The sequence below is a fragment of the Propithecus coquereli genome, unplaced genomic scaffold, assembly GCF_000956105.1.
Source record: "Propithecus coquereli isolate 6110/MARCELLA unplaced genomic scaffold, Pcoq_1.0 Scaffold14, whole genome shotgun sequence".
Taxonomy (NCBI): domain Eukaryota; kingdom Metazoa; phylum Chordata; class Mammalia; order Primates; family Indriidae; genus Propithecus; species Propithecus coquereli.
Window position 1 is genome coordinate 19,064,771 of NW_012138302.1, and position 14,810 is coordinate 19,079,580.

The 14,810-nt window shown below is 42.0% G+C and overlaps 1 protein-coding gene across 1 annotated transcript in view; it reads left to right on the plus strand.

The window, feature by feature from the left end:
- Positions 1–14,810, plus strand: part of AGBL4 (ATP/GTP binding protein-like 4) — a 1,510,571-nt gene that overhangs the window by 1,406,817 nt on the left and 88,944 nt on the right. The window contains exon 9 of the mRNA XM_012639488.1: positions 8,060–8,171. Coding sequence (XP_012494942.1) covers positions 8,060–8,171 — 112 coding nt within the window. The remainder of the gene's footprint in view (positions 1–8,059; positions 8,172–14,810) is intronic.

The window sequence follows — 14,810 nt, forward strand, 5'->3', positions numbered from 1 at the left end:
ACTTTAGAAATTGGAGTATTCAACAGTGCATTTTAAAAATAGTGCAGCAACAAAAGCAACATAAATGTGCCACAGTGGGGAAATGGCCAAATTAATTGTGGGGGATACAATGGGATAATAGGCCATATTACAACATGATGACAATCGTAGTTACAAAGAGTTTAGTAACAAAGGAAAATGCTCATGTTGTAATAGCAAATGCAAAATGGACCCATTTGGGAGTTCTAGGTCAGGAAGTAATTTGTCTGGCCATGTGGGTGAGCATCATGACCCCTCTGTTTGGAGCAGAGAGAAGGACTAGTATCCAGGCATTACTGCTCTCATGGAGATCCTAGGATAGAGGGGACATTGCTTTGTGAGCTCCTCTCCACTGAGGATGATGGGGTAGGAAGAGTACAATCTATGCTGGAAGACATAAGCATTTTGTTAAGACCATTCTACCCCTTAAATGGCCCTTACAGTCTCACACGCCTCCCTCTTTCACCTAAGTCCCTGGGCCTAGAGAAGGGAAGGTCTGTCTGTAGTGACAGGACATTAGCAATGGAAACAAAGCAGGCCCAGTGAGATTTTAGACGAGGAAAATGTGTAGGCTTCCTTGGATTATCTCTAGTCTTCAAGGTATTATGACTCTGGTTTTCTCAACGTAAAATAAGAGATAAATAACATTAATAATTTGACAATTAAAGAAGAAGAATTTGGGTAACGAAATGGAAAAAGGAACCTATTCTGTTAGGGAGTCAAATAAAAAGGTCATGAAGACAATTATAAACTGTTTTTTTCTTTTGTAGTCAAGGAATAACCAAGATTTAGTCCAAACTTTGGACAAATAATAAAAAACTTAAAAACAAAAGGACATACTAGGATTTAATAATGGGCCTTTTCTTTTTTTCTGAGATATAATTTTCTCTCTCTAGTTTCTCATTTTTATTAAAGACAAATTATAGTAAGACCAACTTATTTATAAAATAAATTTTAGTCTTATTGTATTCGGTTTGATTATTTGCATAAGGTACAGTAAGGATAGTCATTGGCCATAGGCTTTCTTTTTTAAAATTGGTTTTGCTGGGAACCTCCCCCCCACACCCACTTTTTTTAAGGAATGTCAGGTTACTTAAAGGTCTCTCAAGCCAAGGATTTAACTGCCTGTAGATACCTGCATGAATTGGGAAATTCCTCCGAGATTCCCAAAGTAATTTGAGATTTCTGGACTGTTAGAAAGTGACATTCTTTACTTACCACAGATCAGGAAATGTTAGAGATGAGGTATCAGGTCAGTATTTTTTCCAGAGGGCTTCTATTGCCCTTATAAATTCAACCTGACTCTTCAAAGCAGTCTGGGCATATTTGAAAATATGCCATTCCAGTCAAAGTCTTTGGAAAATAACCAGTTTCTCTAATTCTGTCCTGTTATAAAAGAAAAACAGATTCTTATTGAACTTATGCAAATAACTATATTGCCATAAAATAACAATACTTATGAAAAGCTGCCAAATTCTGGAGAAATCAAGTAGAGAGAAAAAGAAATGTTTCAAATTGTTTATACAATTTACTTTACCAATTTGTTGTAAGCTATAAATAGCTCAAAAGAGGGAAAAAAGTTTTCTTGTCTTCTGGAAAACAAAACATAAAAGAATTAACAATGTTTTAAACAAATGGTTAAAAAAATTAGTTTAGTCCCTTGTAATTAATTCTTTTTTTTTTTTTTTTTTTTTGAGACAGAGTCTCACTGTGTTACCCGGGCTAGAGTGCCGTGGCGTCATCCTAGCTCACAGCAACCTCAAACTCCTGGGCTCAAGCAATCCTGCCTCAGCTTCCCGAGTAGCTGGGACTACAGGCATGCGCCATCATGCCCGGCTAATTTTTTTCTATGTACTTTTAGTTGTCTGATTAATTTCTTTCTATTTTTAGTAGAGACGGGGTCTCACTCTTGCTCAGGCTGGTTTCGAACTCCTGAGCTCAAACAATCCGCCCGCCTCGGCCTCCCAGAGTGCTAGGATTACAGGCGTGAGCCACTGCGCCCAGACTGTAATGAATTCTTGTCTTGCTTGAGGTTAGGTTAGCAAGCCTCAGGAATACATCAGTTTTATTATAATTATTATTATTATTATTAAGCCAGTTTCTTTAGAGTCCAGAGGGCATCTAGTTGAGGTGTCTAGATGTTAAACTTGAAGCATTTTCAGCTAAAGCAGAAGTAGCTTTCGTATAGAAAACAAATATTAATATTTAGAACAGTTTATCATGGAATTCGTATGTCACAAGGTCACAAAGTGTGCTGTGCTTGCAGGATCTCAGGAAAAGGTGGTGGCAATTTCTTTGAGTTTAAATCAGAAACATGGAAGAAGAGTTTGAAAACACTATTTGGAGATGTGTAGCTGGGAAAGAATTCAGGATTCAGTGTAAAGCGTATGATCTCTAAAGTTAGTAGAAAACCACTTTTCGGGAAGAATTAAAGTAAAATAATAATTGTGGATGACAAAAAGTCTTAGAATATCCACGGTTAAAAGACAATTGACAAAGAAAATTTGGTTATTTTTGTGGCATATGACAATTTAATATAATCATAATTATTATTGATAACACATATTAAAGCATATCAGAATTTTAGGAATTTTATATAATTTTGGAACATATATTAGTAATACTTTTATATAAATATAACCCAAAGAAAGTTAAACACCATTTCATATTTGACAATACTTCCTGTATAATTTTAACATACCAAATAAGACAAATGTGTTTCTCTTAGATTTTCAGTGGCCCTAATATTTAGAAAGTTAGTTTGAGACCAAAAAGACAATTTAAAAATTTTGATTTTGAAAAGTTTGTCAAATATCAAAGGTTTAAAACACTCTTTGTAAACAGGATTATAGGTTACTATAAAAACAGTTATTTATTTAGTCAAAGTGATAATTCAAAATATTTTAAAAAGCAAAAATTTTATTTTTTTCTGAAAAAAAGCCATATCCAATTTTTTTTATACTTTGTATATAGAATTGTTTCTTTTATACATAGTAGTTTTAATTACATATATTAATTATAATGTTAACTCTTAGTAACCCTTATTTTTGATAAAAAAAAATCTAGGAAGTTAAAGTAACTGTGAGCTGTTATCGGTTCCCGATTTTTATTAGCATATCTAAATATCTTTAGTGTTCTATACCATATAAAAATAAGATGTCAAAGTATACAAACTCAAACTTATATCCAACAATTAATGTTTTAGTATTCTAACTTACTTATAAATAACTCAGATGTTTTATGGTCATCTTTAATTCAACATAATACAACTTTAAGATTTTAGATTACTGAAAAGAATTTTGAAATTATAACACAGTTATCATCTCCAATGTCCTCCTCAGTCACCTCAGGTCTTAAGTAGCCACGTGACATCCAAGATGGCTAGGAAGGGCAAAGCCTGTTAGTGTCCTCAATTTGCACACCAGGTGTACTGTTGAGAACAAAACACAAGATGCCTAGAGGATCCAACCCCTCCCGGAAAAGCCAGGAAGCAAAGCTGGAGAAGGGAAGAAGGGGCCCTATCCAGCTTGGCTGTATCTTGCAGCTGCTGGTCTAGGCACTGAGAACATGTTTCCAGGCCCCACCATGGCCACCTATCCAGACACCAGAATCTAGGGGCTCAAAACTAAAAATACGAGTTTGTCATTGAGAACGGAACAAGTAAAAAATATATATATATTTTTTCACATGCCTTAGCCCTTTATATACAAAAAGCCTTATGTGTCTTTCATAGGTGGAAGAAGACAGGAAATTAAAGGTTGAAAAGCAGAAAAATAGGTTTTGCGGGGAGAGAGAGAGAGAGAGAGGAGAAAAGTCTTGACTAGTTCGCAGAAGGTGGTCTTGTTAAGCATATGAAGGCTTATGGGTGACAGCCCTCAGAGAGAAGAGATGGCAAATGTTTCTTTTCAGACCTTTAAAAGTGGAGACTCTTACATTTTTTTCTTTAGATCAGGAAAAGGTAGTTCTGGCTGTATATGCATATTTTTTCTCATAAAAGACAGTTTTGTAGCAGTTATTTTAAAATATGTTAAAGAAATATACCTCAAGGCAAAACATTTTTAATCTCTTTAGTCTATTTTGAAGCTAAAAGTTCACATATTCAAAGCCAAACTGATAGTTTTGGAGAAATTTGGGTTAGAGGTTGTTAGAGATGGACAAAAGAGTGAGAGAGAAAGAAAGCAAATTGGGATAATAAGGGGAAAAAAACCCCACGAAATTTAAACATATCACCCCATATCTTCTTTAGTTAATTTCTTAGTTCTGTGAATAAATCAGTTTAGTTAGGTAGCTGTGTCCCATTCCAGGAGCTGATATCATAGAGGAGTTTTTAAACAGAAGAAAAAAACAAAGGTCAATATTTGGAGCAATTTTTTAAAAAAAACTAATTGAAAAGGAAAACAATTGTTTAGGAGCAGAGATGAAGGGAGAGGTAGGGAAAAAAAAAAGGAAATAGTTGACTCTAAATATTTCATATGTGCCATTTTTTTTTTTTTTGGAGTCTCTTTTAACTTTAAATCATTAAGGGAGGCTATGAGAGAATTTTGATCCCATTTGGAAAACTTGAAACACCAATTATAGCATTATCTTCATTGTTTTGGAAGATTTGATAGCCTCTTTGTTTTAATTAAGTACATAGATAAACTAGAGGTCTCCTAAGATTTTATTGTGCCCAGCAAAGCTTTAAATCATTTTAGGTTAGATTTCAAATATTTACAAGAATTTTTTTATAGTTTTTTAAGCACATTAATCACTAGTGTCTCTGATGGCATTGGATCAGAGATCATTTTCCTAGAACTGAAGTTTTGATAGCTGTGCTTTACCTTTACGAGAGCAACCTCACCAAGTGCTGAAACATGAGCATCCTCATAAACCCTTACGGACCAGCTGAATATAGCTAGGTCCCCACAAACCCAGGACCCACAAAACATTCCCTCTGGGGGCCAGAATGAAGGGAACCAGGAAAGCTGGGGTAGCCCCCACAACCCCAGGGCTAAGAAAGACATTCCCTCTGGGGTCTGGAATGGAGGGAACTGGAACTGGGGAGAAAAGGAGAAGAGGGGAGAGAAATAAAGTCTCCAAGCTCTTCATCCTCAAAGCAGGAGATCTTGGATCCAGGAGAACCTTACCTGAGTTTCTCCCAGCGAGGTAAGGGAGACAAATGAGCTATCAGTGAGCTCATGCAGACGTTGGTGTGTTGACCTCCAACCACACTGGGGAAAACTGGGGGTCCCCCTGGGTCCCTTTGTGGTTGCCACTTGTTAACCAAAAAAAATTAACAAGGTTTATATTTTGGAAAAAGGAGAGCTTTATTTCTCGTAAAGGTTGCAACCTGTCAGGTGGCCATTTCAACATGTTGGGAAGCAGAGCCCCAGCCAGAAGCCAGGCACATGTGCTTCAAAGAAGAGACAAAAGGGAATAAAATTTTATACTGAGCAGGGTAGTGAAACATACATATTCAACAAGCTATAGGAGTCATGAATATTTATGAAGGAAAATCATATGCATGTAATTGTGCTTTATCTCTCCTATCCTGTCATGGCTGGGAACTCAGTTTTAAGGTATTTCTGGGGCTCCCTTGGCTGAGAGAGGGATGTTCAGTTAGCAGAGGGCTTAAAGTTTCATTTTCAGTTCACAAAGGAATGTATAGCTATTGTATGTAAATGCCAAAGTCCATGGAAAGGCTTTAACCTGGTTCCTGGCAGGTAGCAAACACATACTCAACAATAGCTATTATTATGAGGTAAAGGGGTTACAAGCTCAGGGGCTGCTGTCACATTGCTTGGGCACCAATCCTGACATCACCTCTTTTCTTGAGCAAGCTGTTTATAACCTTTCTCTACTTCTGCTCCACATCTGCAAAACGAGAATACTCATAGCGCCTTCCTCATGGGGTTGTTGTCAGGATTAACTTAGATAAAGTATTAGTTCTTAGGAAAGTACTTAGTTCTTGGGACAAGTCACGTTAGGAAGAATCCTGTTGATTGTGTTCCCTGGATTGTAACGGTGATGTTGCTGGAAGCTGCACGCACTGCTGTCTGTTCCCACTCTGCACTCAGCGAGAAGCCAACATCGGCGCTTGGTTGATCCAAATACAGCAATGTGAACACAAAACAGTAAAACTCTTTGCCAGGCATTCAAGGCTCTTCACATTCCACCTCCATCTTCCCTCACAATTTTACCATTACCACCTTCTTACTAGATACTCTATGATCCAGTCAAACCAAATTGTCCACCTTTCTCCCAAATCCTGGGTGGTTTCACAGTTCCTTTCTTTGCCTCTGCATTTCCTTCTGCCCCCAACACATGGCAAAACTCTACTCCTTCAACAAGGCCCAACTCAAGTGGCTTCTCTTCAAGCCCTTCTCTGTGTGCCTCCAGGAAACATCAGTTATTCTCCCACAGGATTCCCACCATGCTTATTTTAAGTGATGGGAAGAATTATCATTATTTACCACTCTCCTCTCCCCAACCATCTGAAAGTAGAAATGGGTCCCCCAATGGAGTCCTTTCTTTTGCTAAATAGGGCGATAGGTGGGGATGCAAAGTTTATAAGCTGAAAAGGGGTTAAATTGTATTCCTTAAGGAAATAGAGAGGGGCTTGAAAGATAAGATGAGGGGAGGTTAAAATAGTGGGACAGAAGGGTGGAGAAGAAAAAGAAAGACAATCTGGGGCGGAGAAAGAGGTGAGGGCGACATGGCTACCATCAGGTTTGAATCTGGCTAAGAATCTGCAAACAGCAGAATTTTATTCTATAGGCAATGGACAGTCATAGATGAATCTCGATCAAGAAAGCAAGACAGTCAGATCTGTGTGGAAGACTCATTCTGGGGATAGGAACAGGATGGGTTGGAGAGAAGGAGAGTGGTTGTTTGAAGTGTGAGCAAGTGAAGTGTTTTTGGAAGTTGTATCTCAGCCTGGGCTGGCCTGGAGAGGACTCAGGGGATGGAGGCATGGGGACAGAGCCGTGGAGGAGGAGTCCCTTCTCAAACACAAGCAGGACTTTCAACAGATCTGGAGGAAGAAGAGGAGGAAGAGGGAGAGGAAGAGAAGCAGAGATCACCATTACACTTGCCCTAGTGAAAGCATCTAAGGTTCCCAAGGGAGAGTATAGAGAAGGTAGTCAGGGTAAGTGTTATTAAGTGGGTGACATTTCAGCAAAGATTTGAAATAAGTGAGAGAATCAGTCATTCAGATACCTGGGGGTAAAGGATTTCAGGCAGAAGGAATAATCTGTGCAAAGTTCCTGAGGCAGGAAGCATCTGGTGTATTAGAGGGACAGTGACAAGACCAGCACCTGGCACAGAGAAGGAAGAGGGATAGTGGCAGGGGCTGAGGCCACGGAGGTTAACCTGGCAGACTGCGTTGGGGCTTGCAGCCTGTTGTAAGGACTGGGGCTTTTATGCTACTTATAACAGATAATCATTTGACCAGAGAAAGGACACGGTCTGACTTATGTTTTAAGAGGAGCACCCTGGCTATTATGTAGAACCTGGGGGATGGGAGGTGGAGTGGGAGGAGGCAAGAATGTAAGCAAGGAGACCAAGTAAAAGATGATTACAGTACTCTGGACCTGGGTCCAAGCTCCGAATGACAGCAGTGGAAGCCATAACAAGGTGTTGGGTTCTGAATGTATTTTGAGGGTGAGGACAACAGATTAGCTGTAGGTGTGTGTGAAAGAAGAATAGGGGCGATGCCCATAGCTTTGACCTGAGCGTTTCTCTGGGCCGCACTGTGTAGAAGATGTGCGTGTGACTGTGGGTCACGTGTCTGTGGATGCTGCAGTGAGACTGTGCCACAGAAATACTTTTGACCCTCTCTATGACTCAGTTTCTTCTTCTGTAAAGTGGGGATTATAATAGTCGTGATCTCATAGGGGTGTTGATAGCACTGTATGAATTAATACAGTAAAATGCTAAGAACTGCTCTGGAAAACAGCAAATGATGTGGCGTAATCACTGATCCTATTCCTAACTCTATTTTGACAAGGGAGAAGCTCAGCTCGTCCTATCTGTACTGATTTTTACTTTGGGTACTGCCTAGGTGTTCTCTGATGGGGTTTGACCTGAATCGTCACTGGCTGGATCCCTCTCCATGGGCCCACCCCACCCTGCATGGGGTGAAACAGCTCATCATCCAGATGTACAATGACCCAGTAAGTACTTGGACGCCCTCCGCTGCTGGCCTATGGCTTGATCTGGGAAAGGGAATTGTTGTACTGGGAAAGTCCACTAGGAGCTGCAAATTAGTGATACATGGTCAAAACCAGGGAGGCACTAGGCCTGCTTGTCCCTGGCCTGATAGACCCAAGTACCTTCTCCCAATCCCTTCTCCTTTCCCCACCCTTCACAAACATTGGGTTCAGTTGTGGAGGTCTCATGGGATGAAGGAAATATATTGGAGCATATCCATATTTGTCAGGCCTCTCCGGTTACAAGTTAAAGAAATACAACTTGAACTGACGTAAGCAAAATAGAGCATTTGTTAGAGGAGTATTGGGGGTATGTCATATAACTGAGGACTGTAGACTGGCTGCCTCCACGTGTTGGGAACATGACCGCCATATGTCACATCCAGAGGCTCTCACCACTACAATGACTTACCCTCACTCTCTAGCTCTAATTCCAAAAGGATTGTGATTGGCCTAGTTTGGAGGACATGTCCACCTCTCAGGAAGTCAACTCTGGCCCAAGAGGAAAGGATATGTGAGGATAGGGCAGCCTCACTGGAACTGCATGGTTGGAGTTAGGGGGTGGGGTGGTAGATGTTCCTAGAGAAGAGGGCTTGCTATTTCAGAAGGAAGAGGGGGAAATAGACAGACAGAACAACAGGTGTCCACACCAAGTTTGCTCACAGGGACAGGTTCTTATCTGTAAGAAATAGGAGAAGACAGGGGGGTTTCATAGCTTAGAGAAACAAGGCCAACCATGATCATTCTATCTCTGAAAAGCTATCAGAGAAAGGGCAGGACAGACCTTTATTTGGGTGGGTGACATGGGAAGAGGTAGGGCCTATAGAGAAATAGAACTCTTTAAAACTTAGAGCTGCCTGAGGATGAGGGGGTGTGTGAGCTATGAGCTTTGCCTTACTAAAAGTGTTCAACTTTTAGTCAAAAATGGTGCAGAGAGAAAACTCAATTGTTTGAAAGAAATTCTAGTGAAACCACACCTGAGTCCCTTCCAACTCTGAAGACTGATTTTATGACCCGTTGACTGCTGTCAGGTGACAGATGGTGACTGCTAAGACAGCCAAAGGTCACAGAGTCGGGGTGCTTCAGAGATGCACCAGTGTAACTCATTCTCCTTTCCCTCATTGAAGATGCCAATAAAAATACCCTGAATTAAACAGTAACATATATATCAATCAGACAGAAATGTGTGCTTAAAAACAAATGCATATATTAGAGTGAGGATTAATGAAAAAGTAAATCCTTGGGTACAATGTAGTGATCTTGGTTGTGAAACTTGTGAAATCAACTGTCATCTCGATCCTCCTATGTGACTCTTGCTTTCCTAGGCCCTTTCCTAGTCCACCTTCTGTGTCAGGGCTTGCAAAGCCATAGCTTTAGGATATTTGCCTCCTTCTCCAGATCATCCTTCTTTGTAACTGTGCTCACCAAATCCCTTTACTACCCTGAACTCTCAGTGCCATCGTGATCAGCTTTCCCTGCAGAGAGAAGCTGCTTCTGATGTTCTAGGTAAGTATCTGTAGTCCACTGAGTTCTGCCCTCCCAGGCTTCTGTGTTGACTACAATTTCCCTGATAGAATCACAATGCCTTCTTCTGATACCTCCTCAAAAAGAGCAAGCTCCTACACTTTTTCTGATCTGATTAACAATAGATATTCAGTAACTGTTGAGTGGATTTGGATTGAACATGGAAAATCCCATTGTGCCAAATATAATATGGTTTACAGATACAAAACAGTAATTCTCAGAGAGAACAATGGGCCGTGGTAAAAGAACAGACACTGGACCAGGAGGAGTGACGGAATGGGAGCTGTTGAACAAAGTAGTGTTTTAGATGAATCCCCAAAGAGAGAACGGGATGGTGATGGGGCGGGGTGGATTGGCGAGAAACAAAAGGGAAGGGGGTCAGGATCCCAAAGAGGAAGAGGCTTCACCTGCCATTGCCATCATCAAGTAGAAGTTATTGATTTACTCACAAAGAGCTGGGCACTCGTTCATGCTGCAAAACACAGATCAGGCAAGACTGAGTTACAGAGATATTAGGAAATTATTGTGCCATGAATAGATTGATCATCAGCTGATCGGATCTTAACAAGTACACCTTGGGTGCTGAACTAGTTGTGAAAGCCATTTTCTTCCTGAACATCCAGTCCTTTGTTGCCCCAAGCAAGGGCTTAGGGCACTAACATAGGAGTCATGCTCACCTGGAATAGGATCCCAGCTCCCTCCTTCTCTTCCTCTCTTCCCCACTTTTCTTGTCCAATCTCTTACTCCATTTTTTCCTTCCTTTTTTCCCCACAAATATTAATATTTATTTATATACCTGTTTTATGTCTACCGGGCACTGCAGTTCTAATAGTAAACAAAACCCTAACCCTTGCAATATAGTGGGAAAATGGGCTTTAAACAAGTAAATACTGATAAATATAGATTATAAAATATGTCAAGGGTTATCAGAAACAAAAGCATAAAGTGTGACTTACAGGTAGAGCGGTCATAAGTCTTGGCTTTCCTGGGGCAGTTCTGGTTTACACCTGTTGTCGTGAACTATTTTCTAACAGTGCCCCCTTTCACTCTTAAAAGTGTCCTGGTTTGGATGATAAATTAAATGATCTCTCTAGTTAAAAGTGGTGTGATAGCACCTAGCACAGTACTGGTGTGTAGCAGACCCTCAACAAATGTTATCTGGATCTGATTCGGATTCGCATTTGACTTCAGGCATCATTGTGCCCGGTTGCAAACACTGCAGTGCCCTGAGGCATCTGCCCTAATAGCTTTAAATGCGTTTCTACTCTCGACCTTTAGTATCATATACATAACCCTAATCACTCAACTCCAGGCTATCTGAACTGCCAGGACAACTTCCAGACTTGTTTCTAAATGTTCACAGCTTCACTCCTTCAGAGGTTCAGCAAGACCCTCCACCATCTGAGCGTGGTTCCTCACTGAACTCCTTCAGGCCCTGTGCTGGGTGCCAGTGCCCGCCCCTAAGGAGTTCACAGCCCGGTGGAAACAGGCATTTGTGGACAGTAATTCTTTTATATAGGTAGGCACAGGGGGTGGGAGTCCGACCCAGGAGGAAACATCTGAGCTGATACATGGGGGATACTTGGGTCAGGGGAGAATTCAGGCAGAGGAAACAGCACATGTGTGTGCCTCAAGAGGGAGGCACACTCAGCAGACTGAAAGTCGTCCAGTGTGGCTGGTGCTGGGGCAGACAGAAGGGCGAGGGGGGAGTTATGAGACAGGGAGCAATCTGGACTTGATTTTCATGGAAATCGGGAGCCACTGAAGGATTATAGGCAGGAAAGTGACAGAATCGGGTTTGTATTTCAGAAAGCTCCCTCTGGTGCCTGGTAGGAGAATGGATTTGGAGGGTGCCAGGCTAGAGGATGGGAGACAATTAGAGTCTACTACTACAGGGTTCAAAAGGAGGAGGAGGAATCTAAAGATACTAAGAAGCGAGACACGAGGGACTTGGTGACCATGGCCAGTGGGAGAAATAGTCCTGCATGCTGCCCATGGTGTTGACTTGGGCAGCAGAGTGGACGTGGCACCCTTCCTGAGATGGGAAACCAGGACACACAGTAAGTGTGGGGTCAAGTGATGCATCCAAATTTAGACATGCTCAGTTTGCAGTTGAGAAGTGATATTTCCAACCTGCAATGGAAGGCTCCAGGAACGAGCCCTCTGTGTGCTTCTAACCTGGCAACAAGAGCCTGCTGTCCTTGTGTTAGTAATGGCATTGACTTCAAAGCTCACAAACCCTAACTCCTCTGGGGGACATTGGATGTTAAGTGATAATCTTGAAAAAGAAGTGCTTAACTCAGAGGACTACACTGGATCTGAGACATAAAGGGTTTCATGTTTCACTCCTGTGATAGCGCCCAGTGAATGGGGGCCTTTGTTTACCAGTTGTGGTTGATCGTTTCCTGGGGGGAGGGTCTGGCTGATTCACCTTAGGGTCCCTAGTACCAGACACGGAGCTCAGTGTAAGCGTTAAGCAAATGATGAAGCAGACCTAGAGCCTCTGTGACTTGGTTTTAGAAGGCTTTCCTGATGAAAGGAGCAATGAAACACAGACCCCTCCCCAATCTCATCTCTCCCTCAGAGTGTCCCCTGATTTCACTCCCCCCATCACTGTGCCCTCCTTTAATGAAGGCTCTGGTTTGGTGACACAAACCCTCTCCTGGGTTCCCCTGCAACCCACTGAGATTTTCCAAAACTCCCAGGGATAGAACCTGAGATGGCATCACTTACTGTCATTCCCATGACACAGTTTTCTGATCATCTTCATCACCTTGTTCCATCCCTCGACTCAGTGCCTCCCCATTTACCCACCATTGAAATGAGCTCTCTCTGGCCACCAAGGGCTCACCCAGATCCCAGATCCCTTGTCTTCCCAGTCCTTCGCCCGTCCCCACCATCCATCCACTTCTTGTTCAGGAGCTGTGCTTAGACATTTCAGTGTCTTTAGTGGTGGTAAAGACCAGGGCAGTCAGTTCCAACTCTGCTCTACATCGAACTCTCTCCTTCTTATTCTGATTTTAGGACAGAGCTCTACCTCTTCCCTAGATAATTAGCACCAGAAATGGCATCACCTTTCAAGTGAGAGCTCACCCCCTACCCATAGAAGATGACAGTAACTTCACATGACACAATCAGCCACACAACCAGAGTCACTCATGCGCAAGGCCACAGACAGGGTTCTCCTCTCACACTCATTTAAAAAGCTGTGATCTTAAAAAGCTAAGCCCATTTGTGGATGGGCTTCCCAGGACCATCCATCTGCAACTTTATAGCATCTAACTATATACTTGTAGGCACACCCAGAGAAGTGTTGAGTATAAGCTAAGTAAAAAGGCAGCATTTGCTTTAAAATCCTCGGTTAATTGAATGCAACGTGCATTTCTCAGTGTTGCCATGTGCAAGACCCTTGGGTAACCTCTAGGGTTACGGAGATTAATGGGACAGGATCTCAGGCCAGGAGGAGCTGACAATCTGATGGGAAGGCCAGACCCTTATGAAATTTTAATTCAAGGTAGTCAGGAATGTGTGCTAAGATAAAGAAAATACACAGCGCTTTGGAAACATGGGTCTGGGGGAGGTTAATCAAAGTGGGGGTGGGGGTGGGGGATCCAAGGAAGCTTTTGTAAGCAATTTGTGTTTGAACTAAGCCTTTAGGAATGGGTACTCCTTCATCAGGTGGAGAGGCTATGGTTTGGAGAAGAGGGAGGTTACAGGGAAAGGGGAGGAGGCATTTCAGGAAAAGCCGAGCAATGGAATGGGGTAGGAGACCCCAGCAGCTGGGGCTGGTGTGCAGGATTTATAGCAAGGAGCTGCAAGAGGGCGCTTGAAGGGCAGGCTGAGGACACTCACGGAAGGGCTTAAACACCGGGCCAACGAGTTTGGCTTCTTCCTATGGCCAATGCTCTCTTCCTACTAAAATCAAAGTCTCAGGCCCTCTTTTAAATTGATTTTTAATTTAGTTAACTACCATGACTTTAAAAAAAAATCAAGGCGATGGAGCAAAATGCTGCTTGTTGGGAATATTCTAGCACGTACCCTCTCTCAACCTTGAGAATGCGAGCAGTCAGAGGAGAGTCCTGAAACACAGAACAAGGGAGGGAGCGATCGATGAAAAGTATTTCCAGCCATTCACTTCCTCAATCTAGAAACCTTGGAGTCATTCTAAAATTTATATCCACCTGGGTCTCTCTTTCCTGCTTTAAAACCTTTCAGTGTCTCCCCATTACTTCTGGGATAAAGGCCAACATTCCCTGACATGCTGTTCAAGGACATACCCTATTCATTTCTGCAGCCCCGGGACCTAGCGCAGAACACGGCATTGCGGAGAATATTATGTTGAATGATGTGAATGAACAGATGCATAAAGAATATATGCTGTAGAAAATTGCTAAGGCTACAGTGTGGAGAGTGGCTGAAGGGAGGTGAGACTAAGAAGGAAGAAGAGAGACCAGTTAGGTGCTTGTTGCAAGAGTCTGGGTGAAGGATGACGGGATCTGAACTCAAGAGTGACAAGGGCTGTTGCTAAGAAGAATCCCCAGGATCTGACTGGGAAGGGGAGTGGGTTTCCTCCAGCCCTTTCCTGTACCCCCAGAGTCCCTCAGAACCCAAGCAAGGGTTGCTTTTTTGAGGGGTTTCTACGCTTTGAGGTGATTTCCATCTTTTCCTAGAGGAGACAGGCCCTCCTCAGCTGCTGCCTGTGTTGCTATAACAACTTGGCTGCAGCTCTTCTAGACAGATCCGTTTCCTTAAATCATTTAAGGAAAATTAGCTGCCATAACAACACAGAGTAGCTTTTAAAATAGAGCAACACAGGGCTGGTTTTTTTTTTTTTTTTCTTTCCTTTCCTCCTGTAGTCCTTAAGATAAGCTGCTCTCTTTCTGTCAAATAAATAAATAAATTATAACACATTTACTTGACAAACAGAGCAGTTGCTGACATGGTCAAATAGCACACACAGAACCAGCACTCATTCACCTCCACCCACGAAACACATACTCAACATAGAAATATGCAGAAAACACATGCATTCACATAGACAAAAACAGAAAATACATACACATAAAAGCATAAACATAG